At 38.8% G+C, this 18,680-nt stretch overlaps 1 protein-coding gene across 1 annotated transcript in view; it reads right to left on the bottom strand.

Moving 5' to 3' along the window:
• Rbl1 (RB transcriptional corepressor like 1) overlaps positions 1-18,680 on the bottom strand; it is a 58,038-nt gene that overhangs the window by 11,498 nt on the left and 27,860 nt on the right. Inside the window, exons 13-20 of the mRNA XM_050151255.1 lie at positions 17,466-17,630; positions 15,664-15,796; positions 10,985-11,248; positions 8,983-9,194; positions 7,273-7,449; positions 5,382-5,453; positions 4,542-4,620; positions 988-1,136 (exon numbers count right to left, since the gene is read on the bottom strand). Coding sequence (XP_050007212.1) covers positions 988-1,136; positions 4,542-4,620; positions 5,382-5,453; positions 7,273-7,449; positions 8,983-9,194; positions 10,985-11,248; positions 15,664-15,796; positions 17,466-17,630 — 1,251 coding nt within the window. The remainder of the gene's footprint in view (positions 1-987; positions 1,137-4,541; positions 4,621-5,381; positions 5,454-7,272; positions 7,450-8,982; positions 9,195-10,984; positions 11,249-15,663; positions 15,797-17,465; positions 17,631-18,680) is intronic.

The raw sequence follows: 18,680 nt of genomic DNA, 5'->3' as shown, positions 1-18,680 counted from the left end.
TACATAGTTATAATTTTCCTTGTTACTAGACTCAGAAAAGAAACTCACAAAAGAGGTGTAAAATATATAAGGTTGAGAGACATAAAAGGATAGTTTTGGGATGGTAATGTAAGTTAGGATAAAAAGTAAATTAGGTACAATATATTGGACTCACCAAGATAGGATAATAATGGAGTATTTTCTCTGAATTTGTCAAATGCTATGGACTAGACATTATTAATGTAATTACTCCATGTATATAATTGTTTATAGTTATTGTATATAGTTTTTCAATGTTAGTTAAAACCTTCACTTTTTATTTAGACAAAAAAGGGAAAATGTTTTGTGATATTTTGTTTGTGTTCTGACAAATAAAGCTTGCTTGGAGTCAGAGGGCAGAGCTAGTCACTCTTTAACCACAGAGGTCTAGAGGACTATAGAGAGGAGACAGGAGGTGATAAGGTGGGGCAGAGAGGGGATCAAGGCCTTTTTGGACAGAGGAACAGCAGAAGTAGGAAGCAACTGGCAGCTGCTCTTCTGCTTCTCTGATCTTTCAGATTTTTACTCTGATATGACTACTGGTTTTTATTGATAAGATTAATTAGATATACATACCAGAAAGTTGAAAGAGAAAATAAAATACAAGTAATAGATAAAAGAAAAACATCAGAATAATAGCTAACTTCTCAACAGAAACTTTGAAAGCCAGATGAGCCTAGAGAAATGCAGTCAAAAGTTCTAAAAAGTCCATGACATAAATTACTCTACCCGGCAAAACTATCTGCCATGGTTGAAGAAGAGACCAAAAATATTTATATTCAGGAGTTGGAGAGATTGCTCAGTGGCTAAGAACACTGATTACTCTTCCCGAGGACCTGGGTTCAAGTCCCAGCATCCACATGGCAACTCACTACTATCTGTAACTCCAAGGTCTGACAACCTTACAGACATACATGCAGCCAAAATGCCAATGCAAATAAAATAAATAAATTATTTTTAAAAACTTACTATATGGTCTTGATTGGACAAGTCATACTTCAATGCAAATGACTTCACTCTTCCTACATATATTGTGTTGTAGAATTTGATAAGATCACCTCTTTCCTCTTTCACTGGTTCACTGGAACAGTTGGGTGTCTTTGTGGCATCTTCTATGTCTGTTAAGAAGAATTTATCATTGTGATAGGTATGCTATAATATTATGTTAGTGACTTGGATTACATTCCTTATAACAAAATTAAAAAGAAATACAAATCCTTGTAAAAAGCAATTAATAGTTTTAGAAAAATCTATCTGCACACTTTATAAATCAAACTGGGAGTGTAGTGGCACATGCCTGTAATCCCAGCAATTGGAATGCTGAAATCAGAGAATCAAGAGTCCAAGCTAGCCTGGGATATACTATGAGACTTTGTTAATAAAAAATCCAATTAGAATGTAGAAAAATGCAATTGTGTGGTCTGAATGTGTACTCTTTTCTCTAATAGAAGTTCAGAAAACACATTTCACAAGAGCAGTTTTTGAGCTCAGTGTCTCTGCTGGCCTTTATTAAAGGGGAACCAGATCTGATTAGGTCTTAAACTACTCTTCAAATGTGTGGCAGTAAAAAAAGAAATCCTGAACTTCAGAGTACAAGAAGGACTGTAGATGCTTATACTGGTGATCTGAAGAACGTGGAATGACTCTAAAAAGGCAAGGCATAAATTCACAGGTTAAGAAATGTTGAAATAGGGACGGCGGGGCTGCGTCCCCAGCACCCCGCCGCCCGCATGGCTAGGTTATGCCCGAAATAATTACACGGAAACTGTATTCTTTCAAACACTGCCTGGCCCGGCTAGGTCCAGTTTCTTATTGGCTAGCTCTTACATATTGTTCTAACCCATTTCTAATATTCTGTGTAGCCCATGAGCTGGCTTACCAGAGAGGATCTTAACCTGCGTCTGTCTGGAGTGGGAGCATCATGGCGACTCTTCCTCTAACCTTCTTTCTCCCAGAATTCTCTTCTGTATACTCCACCTACCTAATTTTCTATCCAATAAAATGGGCCAAGGCAGTTTCTTTATTAAGAAACTTTATTAAGAAACCATTCCCACATTAAAGAAAAAGGCATATGGGCCAGAGATAAGGATTACATATTCCATTGTCTTGAAATAGTCGCTTCATATATTTTAAGGCAAAACATTTTTCTGTTAAATAAGTATTATTTTTTACTGTTTTATAGGATTTATAACAAAACAAAATACCATTCAAAAATTAAACTGGAAGAGGGACAAGACCTGAGTAACAAAATTGTTGTCATTAATTTTGACAAGAAATTGTCACATTTGCTTGCTAGAATTTTGTATATCTATAAAACAATTTGTAAGACCCTAGAATTTTGTATATCTATAAAACAATGTGCAAGTAGAAAAGAAGAAGGAAAACCATCCCACGGTTATGAGTAGACACACAGTTGTACATCCCAGGATGACATACAACATTTGAGGAAAGAACATAAGGGGAGCAGTCCTATGTCTCATGGGGACTGTTTGGGGCACGTTAGGGAAATCTACGTCCAGTTTAAGGGACTTCTCAACGACTGCATCTGGTGCATCTATACAGACTGCCATTAGTCTTTAGATAGAGAAGACGGACTGTAATGCCTGCTGCTTAAAGATGAAGAAGGCAGGGCCAGCGAGGCAGCTGCTGGACATAAGCAGCCATGTGGGTGCTCTGCAAGATCAGTTTGCACCACTCTTTTTTTCCTTTTTTGGTTTTCTGAGACAGGGCTTCTCTGTGCAGCTTTGGAGCTTCTCCTCAACTAGCTCTTGTAGACCACGCTGGCCTTGAACTCACAGAGATCCGTCTGCCTCTGCCTCCCGAGTGCCAAGAATGAAGGCATGCACCACCACTGCCTGCCCAGTTTGCACTCTTGACCACTAAGTCATCATCTCTCTAGTCCCTGGGTATGCTTTTTCAAAAGTAATTTCTGGGGTACAGCTGTAGCTCAGTTGGTAGGGTGTTTTTCTAGCATATTCCAAGTCCTGGATTCAATTTTCAGCATCCCATAAACTGCATGGTGCCACAATAATCCCAGTGCTCAGGAGATGGAAGAATCAGAATTGCAAGGTCATCTTCTGATCCACAAGAAGTGTGAGATCAGCCTGGGCTAGCACTCTTGTCTCAAAAAAAAAAAAGCAAACAAAGTCCACAAAATAGGTAAGGAATCCAGGGGCTTTTGCTGCTCCTCCTGGTTTATACTTTTATGTATTTCACACTACCTCAGGAATAATAAGCTTAAGTAAAAAGAAGTAAATGTGGCCTACAAATCTTGAATAGTCAAATTCTGAAATATTATTAAATGGTTTACACCTGAAATGTATCCCATAGGCTCATAGTTAAAACCTTGACTCCCAGCAGGTGGCACTATTTTGGGAGGCAGTGACAATTTTAGGAGATATGGCCTAGTTAAAGGAGGAAAGTCCTGGGAGGTAGGCTTTTAGTTATAGTCAGTCCCAAGATCCTCCCATTTCCTTTCGGCTGTTACCCACTATGATGTTTGCCTTCTGACAACCCAGAAATAATGAAGTCAGTTGACCATGGAACAATAACTCTGAACCCATCTTGTCTTTTTTCCTTTCCTTTTTAAAAATGGTTTCTCTCAGGTATGTTGCTGCCACAAAAACTTAGCACAACAGGACTGTTGAGTGAGATCGTCAAAGTTTAAATCCTAGTACACTGTTTTTGTTAACCCTTCCTGCTGCTATAAGACAATATTCTGAAAGCACTTAAGGAGAATGGCTTTGTTTTTCCACATGGTCAAGGGTATAAGGCCATCAAGACAGGAAGTTCAGGCAGCAGGTCACGCTGCACCCACAATCAGATACAGAGATTGATGGGTGCACACACTCAGCTAGCTTCTCATGCAGTTTAGGACCCCACCTCAGGAAACAGAGCTGCTGCTTTTCTTTGCCCACTTCAATGAATCTCCTTATGACAATCCCTCATAATCATGTCTGGAGGCTTACTAGGTGATTCCAGATCTTGTCGAGTTGACAATCAACACTAACCAACCCAACACTATAGTGATACAGTGTTGTGCAATTTAAAAATTGTCTTTAGATCTGAGAGTGCAGTGCAATGGTAGAGTGCTTGCCTAACATGCTTAAGACTTTGGGTTTAATCTCCAGAAATATGAGAAAATAAGCGGGATGTGGGGGTTGGAGAGATAGACCAGTTAAAAGCATGTACTGCTCTTGCAGAAGACACAGTTTGGTTCCCAGCATCCATATTAGACAGATTACAAATGCCTGTAACACCATTTTAGGGAATCCCAACACCCTCTTCTGGCCTCCACAGGCACCTACAATCAGTTAGTCTGTCTCTCTCTCTCTCTCTCTCTCTCTCTCTCTCTCTCTCTCTCTCTCTCCCTCTCTCTCTGACACACACACACAAATAAACAAATCTTTAAAAACAGTGAGAGCGCATTGCTCACTTCTCCTACATTATGAGTCCACATATGATACCTACTATATTGCAGTCCAAGATTTATTAGGTATAACATATTAAGTTGGATAGCTTACCACCATCTGTCATTTCACAATCACCACTGTATGCCACAACTTCTCTTGGAATACTTTTCAAGAGAACACTCCTATATACCTACAAGACAGAGGGGGAAGGATCATTCAGTCACAAAGAGATACAATTTAAAATCTAAACAATAGCAAAATAAAGTCAGTTAAATAATTCTCAGATGGGTTGTTATCATCAGGAGTTAAAATTGCCAGGCAGTGGTGGTGCATGCCTTTAATCCCAGCACTTGGGAGGCAGAGGTAGGCTGAACTCTATGAGTTCAAGGGAAGCCTGGTCTTGTCTTGAAATAACAAAACAAACAAACAAGGAAGGAAGGAAAACAGATTATTACTAGTCAAGTGTGGTGATGCACACCTTTAATCCCAGCACTCAGGAGGCAAAGGCAGGTAGATCTTGGTGAATTTGAGTCCAACCTGGTCCATATAGTTAGTTCTTGGCCAGCCAGAGCTACATAATGACACTTGTCTCAAAAACCAAAACAAAATAAAACCCAACAAACAAATAATGAAATATTATCATTATATATAATAAAAGATATATACCAATCTTTTGCTAGGTTTATAGTGAAAAATGTTTCCTCCTAAAATGAACAGCAGTTACCCCAGGATTTGTGAGAATATATGCATGATATGGATGAATCAGAGTCAGATTTCCTGGCTTCTATTTACACGGTCTTTAACAAAAGTATTTCTTGCAATTACTGGCATCCACTAACCAGAATATCCAAACTATAGTAAAACTATCATGCAACTACTTCTTATGACTTGTCAGCAAGGAAATGGCACAAAAATCTATTTTTGGACAGTAGTAAAAATAATGTAACTCACGTGACTATTAGCTTGGGGCTGATTCCTATAACTTTTCATTATTTCTTGAAAAGTTCTTTCTTCTTTTGTTACCTAGGGGGAAAAAATTACAAATATCAATTGCTATTGAAAGAAAAAATGGCTCTGAACAAAAACTTCAATTATAGCTTGCTATTGAGAGCAGTCTTGCAGAAAGCCATTAACCCCAGGCCAATCCATGACTAAAAACCACATAAATTTATGATTTTTGCTATCTTTAAAGTTCAGGGTTTGTGGCCTGTGGGGACACCGTTAACAGTTTCATTAATCAAAAAGCACTAGAACTAGTATGATAGAACTATATTGAAAATGAATTTTTACAAAAAACAGCAGAAGAAAACACAGACCTGTTAAACCCCCTGCAGTTTCTGGCTTTATTACTTTTAAGTACTTTTTTAAAAGGAAATTAACCGCCTACTATGGGACAGAAATGAGAGAACTGCGTAGTTATTGTGGAATTAGATTTGAAGGTTTTAAGACAGTTTGCAAGGGGTTCTAATACTCAGAAGTCACAGGAGGTCTAAGGAAAGGAAAGAGATCAGTGACCCAAAGAGGAATCCATTCTGTTATCTGTTATCACAACATTGGCTTCAGTTAATCCTTCCCTAATTCACTCACTGTCCATTAGCACTGAACCCATTTTCTATAATGATGACTTAGAAGTGGAAAAGCCTCAATTCTGACAGATTTCTGGAAAAACACAAATGATTTTAGTTAAAGGATTTATCAACACTCTGTACAGAGATTTTTTAAATTTTATATGTATGAGTGTTTTGTCTACGTGAATGTCTATGTTCCAAATGCACGTCTGGGGACCAAGGAAGCCAGAAGAAGACATGAGATCCCCTAGAACTAGAGTTACAGGAGGTTGTAAACAGCCATGTGGGTGCTGAAAATTGAATCCAGGTTATTCTGAAGAGCAAGCAGTACTCATACCCATTGAGCCATTTTTCCAGCTCCTATATATCAATTTTAAAGAGGTATTAGACAGGAAGGTCACAAGAGTTTGAAAACATACCCTTTGCCTCAAATGCTTAAAAATCCAGTCTTAAAATTATATACATTGGATAAAATTGCTAGTTTGGCCAATATATTGTCAAAATAAAAGTTATAAATAAATATTTCTCATATATGTCCAACTCTTAAGAAACAAGCAAGATACGTTATTTTGTGACCTAAAACATGGTGTAGCAACTAAAAGCAAAAACTGTTTGCAAAGCCACATGATATAAATCAAAGAAAGGCAATATAGAACAGAGGCATCCTACACCAAATCATGAATGAAGAGGACCTGTGTTGTCACTTACTGGGTAATTTTAGCCAAATGACTTTCAGTTCTGGGCCTTACCCATCTAAATGTAATGCTCACTTTCCTTTTAAGTCTTATATCAGAGATGTCACAGGCAGAGCGGGAAATATGCTAGTCACAGTTCCCAATTTCTTTAAACCAGTGTATTCTTTTTTAAAATCTTAGAATTTCATTCGTGATAATGATGATGTGTATGTGAACTCAGGAGCACATCTGACACATGTGTAAAGATCAGAGAGCAATGTTCAGAAGTCAGTTTTCCCTTTCTCCCCTTCCATTGTGGGTACCAGAAAACAAATTAAGGCTATCAGGCTTACGAGGCAAGCACCCTTACCCACTGTGTCATCTCACTGGTCCAAAACAAACTGTGGTCTTATCAAGTGGAAAAACTGATTATTATTAAACTTACAAGACAGTCCAGACAATGTAGTAGCTTGATATTATTTATGGTAAGCAATATTGCTTGTAGCACAAAAGGAAAACTAAGGATCAAGTTCAACAACTTTTTATAGATGCTTCAAGTTAAGACAACTAGGGCAAGACCTTCTCCTATCCTATACATACTTTCGCCATGATGTAAAAGGCACACAGAAGGAGCTGATCCAAATGCCGATCTTTCATTAAATCAGGGCAGTGAACTAAAGTGAATTCAAAACATGTCCAGATCTTCCTTCGTAACTCATTAGAAACATCAAGTTTTAAACATAAATCACGTAAGCGCACACTTGCCAAATGATAGACCTAAGATAGAAGAAAACACATAATTATAAAACAAATAATTTCTCAAGTTTTTATGTCTTACCATGAATAATGGGCTTATAGGCCAAGGTTAAAAAACAGGCAGACTGTTAATTACCAAATCATCTAAATTTCCTGTTTTATAGCATTAGTTCGCTGCTGAATAGAGTATAGACAAAAGCAAAATTCTCAAAAAAGATCATGCCTATTACTCTAAATGCCACCATGTAAAGTAACAAAAAGTAAAGACATGGTTTACCTGCATCGTAACTATTATACCTGTACACAAAGGTATAATAGTTCACAAAGAGACCACGTACATTGGTACTAAGACTGTAAAGTGGTGTAGTCATTGCAGAAAACAGAATGGCAGTTGTCTAAACAAATAAATATTGAGGGCTAGGTCATACAATAGTTCAAGTCACTAAAGTGCTTGCGGTACTAGCATGAGAATTTGGGTTCAGTTCCCAGACTAACTTAAAACAAAAATCAAAAAACAAAGTATGGTGGTAAGCATTTATAATTCCAGTGTTAGGAGGTGGAGCCAGTGGGAATCCCTGAGATTTGCCTACCAGCCAGCCTAGCTTATCTGGGAATTCCAGATCAGTGAGAGGCTCTCAAAAAAAAAAAAAAAAAAAAAAAAAAAAAAAAAAAATGTGAATGGCACACAGGCCAAGGTTGTCTTCTGGCCACGGCTCCTGACACATTAAATACTGAATTACTATCCCACTTCTAGGAATAGACTTGAACTGAAAGCAGAGATTCAATGCCAATGTTTATAGAAGCACTACTCATACTACCAAAAAGCAGTAACAACCCAAACATCCACCAACAGATGAGTAGATAAACTGTGGCAATATATACATAGAACTGTTGTTATTCATTCAGTTTAAAAACAGAAATTCCCACATATGCTATCACACAGATGAGTGCTGAAGGTGCGCTCAGAAAAAGCCAATCAACAAAGACAAACCATTGTGTTACTTCACTAAATAGAACACCTTTCAAACGGGTAGTCAGATTCAGAGACAAAAAACAGAATGGTGAGTGCCCAAGAGCAGGAAGAAATGGTGGTTTCCTCTTTGAAGAGTAAAGAGTTTCAGACAAGCCGGGCGATGGTGGCACACGCCTTTAATCCCAGCACTCAGGAGGCAGAGGCAGGCGGATCTCTGTGAGTTCGAGACCAGCCTGGTCTACAGAGCTAGTCCCAGGACAGGCTCCAAAGCCACAGAGAAACCTTGTCTCAAAAAAAAAAAAAAAAGAGAGTTTCAGACAGGGAAGAAGAAAAGTTCTAGAGATGGACGTGGCAAAGGTTGTATAATGTGAGTGTATCTAACACCAAACTGTATACCTAAAAATTAAAGCAACAAATTCTAGGCTATGCGTATGTATGTATCTCTCTCTCTCTCTCTCTCTGTGTGTGTGTGTGTGTGTATATATATATATAAAAGGAGTTAAAAGAGAGGCCAACACTGCTCTGTATTCAATTTTTCTTAAGTAAAGTTAACTCTTCTCAGAGGCTATATGAACACATACCTTCCTATAAAATAGTGCTAAGGATCCAGTTCTCTTTGGTTTGCTTATTCCAGTCAGATGAGCGTCTTGGACTTTAGTCAGATGGGTCTGTTTTGGAGAAGCACCAATTAATGACTGGGCAGTTAGTGATACAGGGCTCTCAGCTTTGGACTCCTGAGTTGTATTCATGGAAATAGGAACCAGTGTGATCTCTCCAGCATCATTGGCAACACCTGAATGCACAAGCAAGAGTTCTTAGTTTGAGATACAAGCTGAATGTTCCCAGTAGTAAGCTTTTACTATATATACATATGTATGTCTGTGTATAAAAAGGTACAGGGATATGTTAGAAAAGAAGGCAGCTGTAACATAGTAACTACATGTTGGAAATGAAGTTTGGTTTTTCTCTTTCTGAAACAAGATCATGTTTCATTTTGTTACTTTTATGCTTAATTTTACTTAAAGAAACAAATTTGAGTAGGAGGGTTGATGTCTTATGCCTCTAATCTCTATACTTGCAAGTCTAAGGCAGGAGGATTGCTGGGAACTTGAGGCTAACACAGGCTACACGGTGAGTACAGAGGACCTGTCTCAAAAACAGACAGACAACCAAAAAATCCTTGTCCTTTAGTTTATATGTGCCTGTGATGTTCCAATATAACAATGAAAACTTCTAAAACCATCAACTATTTATTTTGTTGTGGGGAGGAGTGTGAACATGTGCCATCATGTAGCAGTCACTCTCTCCTCCTACCATGTGGGTCCTGGGGACTGAACTTGGGTTGTCAGGCTTGTAGGATAGATCCTTCAGTTGATGAGCCATCTTGTTGGTCCTACTTTAATATTTAGGGGGCTGGAGAGATGGCTCAGTGGTTAAGCATTGCCTGAGTTCAATTCCCAGCAACCACATGGTGGCTCACAACCATCTGTAATGAGATCTGACGCCCTCTTCTGGCCTGCAGGCATACATGCAGACAGAATATTGTATACCTAATAAATAAATATTTTTAAAAAATTTAAATTTTACTCTTCTGTGTACTTAAGGTGCCTTTAATTAAAAATAAAATCTCCCCATGTACATTAATTTATAAAGCTCAGATAATAAAGTAAATTCTAACAAAAAGGGGTATAAATTTATAAAATGTGAAAATTTGAAAAATGGTATATAGATTCAAAACAAAACAAGAGGTGGAGGACTGAATACTTTTAGGCAGTAAGACTATTGTGTGTGCTACTATGAAGGCAGACACATGTCATTACACATTATCAAAATGCACAGAATGTAAAATACCAAGGGTGAATCTTATGTAAGTTCTGGGCTTTGGGTGGTGAAGCACCAATGAGGGTTCACTGATTCTGAGAACCATGAAGGCCTGATGTGATGTTGGTGCTTTCAGAGGCTGTGGGAGAGAGCAGGGATGATGACAGGAAATGCATGAGAAATCTCTCCTTCCTCTCAATTCTGCAGTGAATTTTAAACTGGCCTAAAATACAGGGTCAGTTAAAGGAAAACAAAAGAATTTTGGTTTAAGAATAAAATACTGGGACTGAAGAGATGGCTCAATAAGAGCACTTGCTGCTCCCGCAGAGGACCCAACATACAGTTCCCAGCACTCACATGGTGGCTCACAACCACCTGTACTCAGGTTCCAGGAGCATCTGATATCCTCTTCTGGCCTCTGTGGGCATCAGGCATGCACATGGTGCATAGACAAACATGCAGGCAAAACTCTTATGCACATAAAATAAAAATAAATCTATAAAAAAGTGTTAGATCATGTGATACAATTTAATACATTTCTTTCCTTTTTTCTTTTTTTGGTTTTTTGAGACAGGGTTTCTCTGTAGCTTTGGAACCTGTCCTAGCTCTTGTAGACCAGGCTGGCCTCAAACCCACAAAGATCCGTCTACCTCTGCCTCCTGGGGGCTGGGATTAAGGGCCTGTACCACCACAGCCCGGCCCTAATATATTTCTTAAATTTTTACCTAACTCAAAAGTATAAAGTAGAGATGAAGATGTTACCGTGCAAAGGAACTGTAACCTTCTGTCCTACTGTCCCTGTCACTGTGGTTGTGGCCATTGTCAGCAGAGCTTGGCCAGGGGAAATCGATAAGCTTTCAGCAGTCACACTTGAAGGAGCAATTTTCAGTTTTGTTCCTTCTGCCATAATCTTATCCATAAACATCTCCTTTGGTGGGTCATCTCCAAAAAGTCTTCTCTTAGCACTCCCTGCAGCCGGAGAGCTGTAGCGTTCATGGACAGAAATCGGAGACAGCGGTTGCATATCTAACAAAGAGGAAAAGAAAAGAGTTTAAAATCAGGTTTACTTATTCCTATGCTAAGCAGTTGAGATCTAGAAGTAAATAACATGGTTTCCATCTTCATGGACAATCAAGTCTAGAGGAAGAGAGAGACTTAAGTCATTAGAGGATTATGCAGCTCATCTTTCTGGATTCCTGAAGCTATGTCCATACCAATAAAGCAACATAATTAAGAATAAAAGAGAAGCAGAGAGGTAGAATGACATGACCACTAATTTAAGAATTAGCTTCTATCTCCCAATATTATCTACTAAATAGCACCGAAGAAAAAAGTAAGCACAAGCAAAGCTCAGTTTGAGGTCATAGTTTTGTCATTCCCCACACTCCTAGCAGTTTATGGCAGTGCTATTGTTTCTGAGGAAATACAGAGCATCTTTAATAGGCCGATCAGAAAACATGAGCAAAAGTGATTCATGAAACTGCTGACTTTGCCTTAATTTGAGGGTCTTCTCTGGTCCCAAAGTGAGGATTATGGATTGGTGCGATGGATTAGTCAATAAAGTGCCCATCACGCAACCATAAGAACCTGGGGATCTGGTGCCCCAACACACACATAAAAGAGCCAGGAGTGGTCACACAGATTTGTAACCCTAACAAAGGGTGAAGGGGGAACAAAAATGGTCAGAGACAGGCAGACCCTGGGGCTTAATGGCCAGCCTGCCTCAAGAGAAAAGGCAAAGACACGTGATGCTAACCTCTGTCACACACACAGTTAGGAAGGAGGCCTCTCCCAGTGCTATTCGTCTGCAGAGCTGCCTTCATCTTCCCCTTAGTGGGGATTAAGGTTCTCCAGATTGTTTCAATACTGCATGTTCTTTTTTAAGAGAGAAGAAATATTTTATTCTAGAACAAAATGTGAGAGACCATTGTCTAGGAACACAGATTTAATTTATCCCAAATTCCATATTTCAATATGGTAGCAGTTTTATAGTTTCATATTAACATAACAAAGACAGTCATGAGACAAAAGTTTTTTCAGATACATCGGTAGAAACAGATTGGTTACAGCAACAGTGTGGCAATCTCCACTGTAGATCTCTGTGCTTTCTGATGACATATTCTCTCTGTTTTTTTGAGACAGAGTTTCTCTGTGTAGGCCTGGCTGCCTGGAATTCTCTCTGTAGACCAGGCCAGCCTTGAACTCGGAGATCTGTCTGCTTCTTCCTCCTGAGTGCTGGGATTAAAGGTGCACACCACGGTGCCTTGCTCTCTGACAACATTCTTAACTTTCCAGTTAGTGAAATCTAGCAGTTAAAACATTTAAAAAGTTTCCCAGGATAGTCACATGGATGTTGGGTAATATGCAGAGGTGGGCAAAAAAAATGGTAATTAAGTTGTTTAGCCACTATGCAGGCTAGCTTTGTGTCATTTGGGAAGACAGACCCTCATCTGAGAAAATGCTCCCGCCAGAATGGCCCATGGGCAAGCCTACAGTACATTTTCTTGTGTGAAGGCCTACTTCACTGTGGCCATGGGGCCTGGAGGTCCTGGATACTATAACAAAATAGAATGAGCTAGCCAGCACTCCTCCATTGCCTCTAAATTAGCTCCTGCCTCTAGGGTCCTACCCTATTTGAATTCTTGCTCTGAGTTTTCGCAGTGATGACAGTAATATCGAACTCTAAGCTGAAACAAACTTTTTCTTCCCCAGGTTGCTTTTGGTGATGGTGCTTTATCACAGCAATAGAAACATAACTAAGAGAGTCACTAATAACTATTTCTGTCCAATAATAAAAAAAATGAATTTTGTTTTCCAAGAGTCTCTGTCCAATAATAAAAACAATAATAAAAAAATGAATTTTGTTTTCCAAGAGTCAGTATACTCTCAATATTTCCCACATTGTTCAAAAGTTAAAGTCCAAAGTCTCCTTTGACTCAAGGAAAACTACTAGTTGTGAGCCTCTAAAAAAAAACAAAAAACAAACTGTAATACAATTTACATATGTCTGGGTTTTATTTTGCTTTTAGTGTTTGAGACAGTTTCACTATGTAGCACAGGCTGGCCTGGAACTCACTAGCAGACCAGACCAGACTGACCTTGAACTCACCGAGATCTTCCTCTGCCTCCTGAGTATTAGAATACAGCACTACCACACCCAGCTCAAGCCCATATTTCTAAGATATATGCAATCCTATATTGCTGTCCACAATTTGTTTTATCACTTTCCTGAGTCGATTCACAAGTATAAGATGGCTCTTTTTTTGGCTTTAATGTAAGGCAAGCATTCTGCCATTGAACTATATACAGTACCTATTATATATAATGTTGAGGGCATCTCAGTTATCTATTTTATATTCAGTAGATAATTAGTCAATCTACTTTTAAAACATAAATAAGGGCTGGAGAAATGGCTCAGAGGTTAAGAGCACTGATTGCTCTTCCAGAGGTCCTAAGTTCAATTCCCAGCAACCACATGGTGGCTCACAGCCATCTGTAATGAGATCTGGTGCCCACTTCTGGCCTGCAAGCATACAGACAGAACACTATATAGATAATAAATAAATAAATCTAAAAAAAAAATAAAGGCCTTACAAACTTAAAAAAAATAAAACATAGATAATAAAAATTACTCTCTGGCAATGATGTGGAGGCTCTGTGTATTAGTGAGATGGCTGGGGAAGCAGGAGTGGCTAAATCAAAATCTTTCATGGATACTGGACGTTATAAAACCAACTCTGCTTTCTTTTGTCCTCAGTAAACAAATAGATTCTTATAGCTCTTATGACTCACAAGAGTCTGCAGAGCCCTGACATATCTTACCAAAGCACTTGCTTAGCATGGCTTGAAGCTTAAAGTTTGATCACTGTACCCCAAAATAAAATAAAAACTTACAAAAAGAAACTTAGATGATGCTTGCTGCTTTCCTGTGTCATTTATAACACAGCATCTTTATTTTTGCCCTGGCAAACTGTCATGTTTTTAAATATGTGGATGGGTCAGCTACTTATCTGTGTAATATTAAATTGTGAGTCTACTATAGTTGTTTAAGTATTTGTAAAGTAGCAGTAGAACAGCGAAGGTTTTCTCAACTAATTTAAGAATTCAAGAATTTAAAGTACACAGTTGTAATTCTAGCACTCAGAAGGCTAAGAAAAGAGGAATATAAGTCTGAAGCCGGGCTGGGATAAACAGAGAAGCTCTCTCAAAAACAAAACAAAACAAATTCAGAGTTACATATTTCAAAAATCTGAGTATGTCATAAGAAAAACAAGACTGCACTACAATCTTCCCACTGCTGATGCACAAAAGGCAGAATTTTAAAGGTATAGATAAGTCTCTTAGGGGATGTAGTACAGTAGTAGAGAATAGTTTTTTAAATTATATTTTAATCTATTTAGTTAGGAGAATGGCAGGCCTTGGTGCATAAGTAGAGGTTAGAGAACAACCTGAGGAAGTTGGTTCTCTCCCTCCAGCATGAGTCCTTGTGATATTTTGTTTATGATCTAACAAATAAAGCTTGCCTGAAGATCAGAGTGTAGAGCTAGCTACACTAGTAAGCCATAAAGGCCAGGCAATGGTGACACACGTTTAATCCTAGCACTTAGGAGACAAGAGGCAGACAGATCTCTGTTAGTTCAAGGCCACTCTGGGCTATACAAAATCGATCCAGTCTAAAAGAGAAACAGAGTTCACACAAAGGTTATCCCAGCAATTGGGATCACATGCCTTCAATCCCAGCACTAGGGAGGTGAAGACAAGAGTGATATGGCTGGGCAGAGAGGAATATAAGGCAGGAGAAGATGGGAGCTCAGTGCAGTCAGTCTGAAGCAGAGTCTGAGGATGCAGTCTAAGGACAGGATCGCCCATACCGTCTGAGGATGGTAGAAGAAAGAACTCTAGTGGCTGGCCGCTCTGCTTCTCTGATCCTTCAGCTTTCATCCCCTAACATCTGTCTTCTAGTTTTTATTATTAAGACCAATTAGAATTCATGCTACAGGTCCTGGGGAATTACACGTGTTCAGGATTGGTGGCTAGTTTCAATAACAATTGAACAATCTTCAGTCCAGAAAACCTTTTTCTTTCTTCTCTCCTTTCTTCCCATCTCCTCCCCTCCCACTTTCCCTCTAAGACAGGGTCTTTTTCTATATCCCTGACTATCCTGGAACTCACTATGTAGACTAAGTTGTCCTTAACTCAGAGAGACATCTGTCTGTCTCTGCCTCCACATGCTGGGATCAAAGGCCCAGCCCAGAAATACTTTTAATATGAAGAAAGTATATAACAGGCCACATAGAGGTACAGGTGAAAGCATTGAGTTTCTTATAAAATCTTAATGAAGAAATCAGATGTTTTACTATATTATGGAGTTTGAAATTTTTTTCTTAAAAAAAAGTCTTTGTCTTTTTCCCCCAGTATCTCATCAGCGTTATTATACCTACCCCTTCGATGGCTCCCACTATCAGTCCGAACTTCCTTCACTCTTGGGTGTATTATTGGAGACATTGGCATCATGGGGAGATGGCCCTGTACATTTCCTCCATTTCCTATTTCAAAGTTATTTGGGAATATAACCTACAGAAAACAAAAACACTTCATCTTACAAAGATGAACCCAGTAACAGAAACCTATGAGAAAAAGAACCCTTATCTTATTTCACTCTTTTTACTTCTTGACAAAATCTAACATTTGTCAAAAGCTCCAGCAGTTTCAGTGTGATCCAGTAATTCCAAGCATAGATAAAATACCACTCACAGATACCCAAGGGAAATGAAAATATGCCCATAAGACCTCATGTATGAATGTTCATAGCAGCATCTTTTTTTTCCAGTCCCAAAACAAGGTTTCTGTGTGTGTAACCCTAGCTGTCCTGGAACTCACTCTGTAGACCAGGCTGGCCTTTAACTCACTGAGATCTGCCTGCCTCTGCCTCTTGAATGCTGGGATTAAAGGTGTGTCCTACCACTACCTAATCTTATTTTTATTTCTTTGAAAAAAATTTCATACAATAAATTTTGATTGGGCTGAAGAGATAGTTCAGCAGTTGAGAGCACTGACTGCTCTTCCAAAGGAACAGGGTTCAATTCCCAGCACTCGCATCTATCTGTAACTCCACACAACTATGTGTGTAATTCCCACAACTATCTGTAACTCCAGTTCCAGGGGACCCAACACCCATGGTAAAACCACCAATGAACATAAAATAAAAATAAATTTAAAAAAAAGATACAATATATTTTGATCAAGTTTCCCTTTCCAATTCCTCTCAGGTCCTCCCTACCTTCCTATCTATTCAACTTTAAGTTCTTTCTCTTTTTAAAAACAAACAAAACAATACACACACACACACAAAATTAAAAATAAAAATAAGTGAAAGACCAATAAGACAAAAATTACCAATACGAAGCAAAATGAAACAAAAGTCCATGAAAAATACCACTTTGTTTTATGTTAATCAACTACTCCTGATGTAGCTGCTATACTCAGTGAGACTTGATTGGGGAAAACTGATTTTCCATTGGCTAGCAAGCATCAAACTGCAGATAGTTTTTAGGTTAGGGATTGGACTCCCTGTTCATTTCCCCCTCTCAGTGCTAGTACATATCTGGCTTGAACCTGGGTAGAGCATCACTCTAACAGCTAAGAGAAGCAAACTTTAATGTCTGTCAAATGAAAGATGAATGACTAAAATGTGGCTTATGTATTCAGTGGAATATTTGACAGCAAAAGGAAATGAGAGGTTGATATGCACTGCAATATATATGAAAGTGAAAAGAAACAAGACATCATGGACTTAGGTATAGCCATTTAAATGACTATGCAAATCTATAGAGACAGCAAGTGGATTAGTGGTTGCTTAGGGGGTGAAAGAGAGATTAGAAAAAAGGGATAACCAAGTAGTGAGATTCTAACAGATTTGATGCCTATATTCTAAAACTGTTATCATATACGTAAATATCAATACACTAAACCCACTCAACTGTACACTTTAAATGGACGAATCATATGGTACATGAATTTTATCTTCAAAAGGCTCATTTAAAAAAAATTGATGGGGCAATGGTGGTATATGCCATTCATCCCAGCACTTAGGAGGTAGACTGCAGGTAGATCTCTGAGTTGAGGCCAGCCTGGCCTACAGAGTGAGTTTTAAGACAGCCAAGGCTACACAGAGAAATACCATTTTGAAAAATCAAACCAAACCAAACAAACAAAAAATGCTATTAACTTAGCCCTAACTTACTTCTTCACATGTAGGAACTTTGTTTGCAGAAACATGGAGAGCTTCCCACAGTGCAGAATTATTACTCCAAGCCAAACTCTCCAAAATCTGTTCTTCAATATTGTTTAGGTGTTTTACCATATCTCTGGAAAGTCCCTCCTCTGAGCGGATCACCACCTCAATAACCTGGAAAGGAGAAAGTTGAAACAACAATGAGGTTAGATTAACAAGCAATCACTGGTCTAGACATACAAACACGAATGACTCAACTTTACTGCCACATAGAACCACATAATTCTGTGAACTGCTAGTATCTGCATATATTATAAACTAAAACACAAGATGCTTTTAAGCCTTTTTCCCCTTTCTCTTTATTGTTCCCATACAATGCATCCTGACTGTAGTTGCCCCCCCAACCTTCCCTCTACCATCCAGATCCACTGACCCTCCATCTCCCTCCAGAAAAGAACAGGTCTTCCAGGATATCAACCTTTAAAATATTAACACATATGGGTGATGTGGGATTCCCCTGTATGCTATAAATGTTTTATTACCATTGCTTATTAAAGAAGCTGTTTAAGCCAATGATTTATTAGAGTCAAGCCAGGTTGGAAATCCAAACAACTATATAGAGAGAAAGTGGCCAGAGTCAGGGAGATGCCATGTAGCTGCCGAAGGAGAAACACAGCAGCCGCCAGCCAGAACCTTACTGGTAGGCCACAACTTTGTGCTGATTCACAGATTAATAAAAATGGGTCAATTTAAGATGTAAGAGTTATCTAGAAATATGAATAAGCTATTGGCCAAAAAGTATTTTAATTAATACAGTTTCTGTGTGATTATTTTGGGTCTGGGCAGCTGGGAACGAAGAAGCAGCCTCTGCCTATATATAGGGCTGACACAACAGTTAAAATGTTTTCTACACAAGCAAGGAGACTGGAGTTCAGAACCCCAGAACTCAAATAAATGTTGGTGGATGTGGTAGCCTGCCTGTAACTCCACCTTGGAAGGCAGACATGGGGGATCCCTAGAGCAGGCTGGCTAGCAGGACTAGCTATATTGGCAGATCTGGGTTTCATTAAGAGACCCTACCTCAAAAGAATATGGTAAGAGGACAGTTAAGGAATATTCCCAACATCAACTTTGGGTTTCCACAAGCACACGCTTATAGGTTAATGTCTGCTCACACACATGTGAGCATGCTTACACACGCTCCTACATACCACAGACACCGAC

This window comes from Alexandromys fortis, unplaced genomic scaffold (genome assembly GCF_014885135.2).
Source record: "Alexandromys fortis isolate MF-2015 unplaced genomic scaffold, M_Fortis_MF-2015_v1.1 scaffold_27, whole genome shotgun sequence".
Classification (NCBI taxonomy): domain Eukaryota; kingdom Metazoa; phylum Chordata; class Mammalia; order Rodentia; family Cricetidae; genus Alexandromys; species Alexandromys fortis.
The sequence above is the reverse complement of the archived record's forward strand: the minus strand, read 5'-3'. Positions and strand labels throughout refer to the sequence as shown.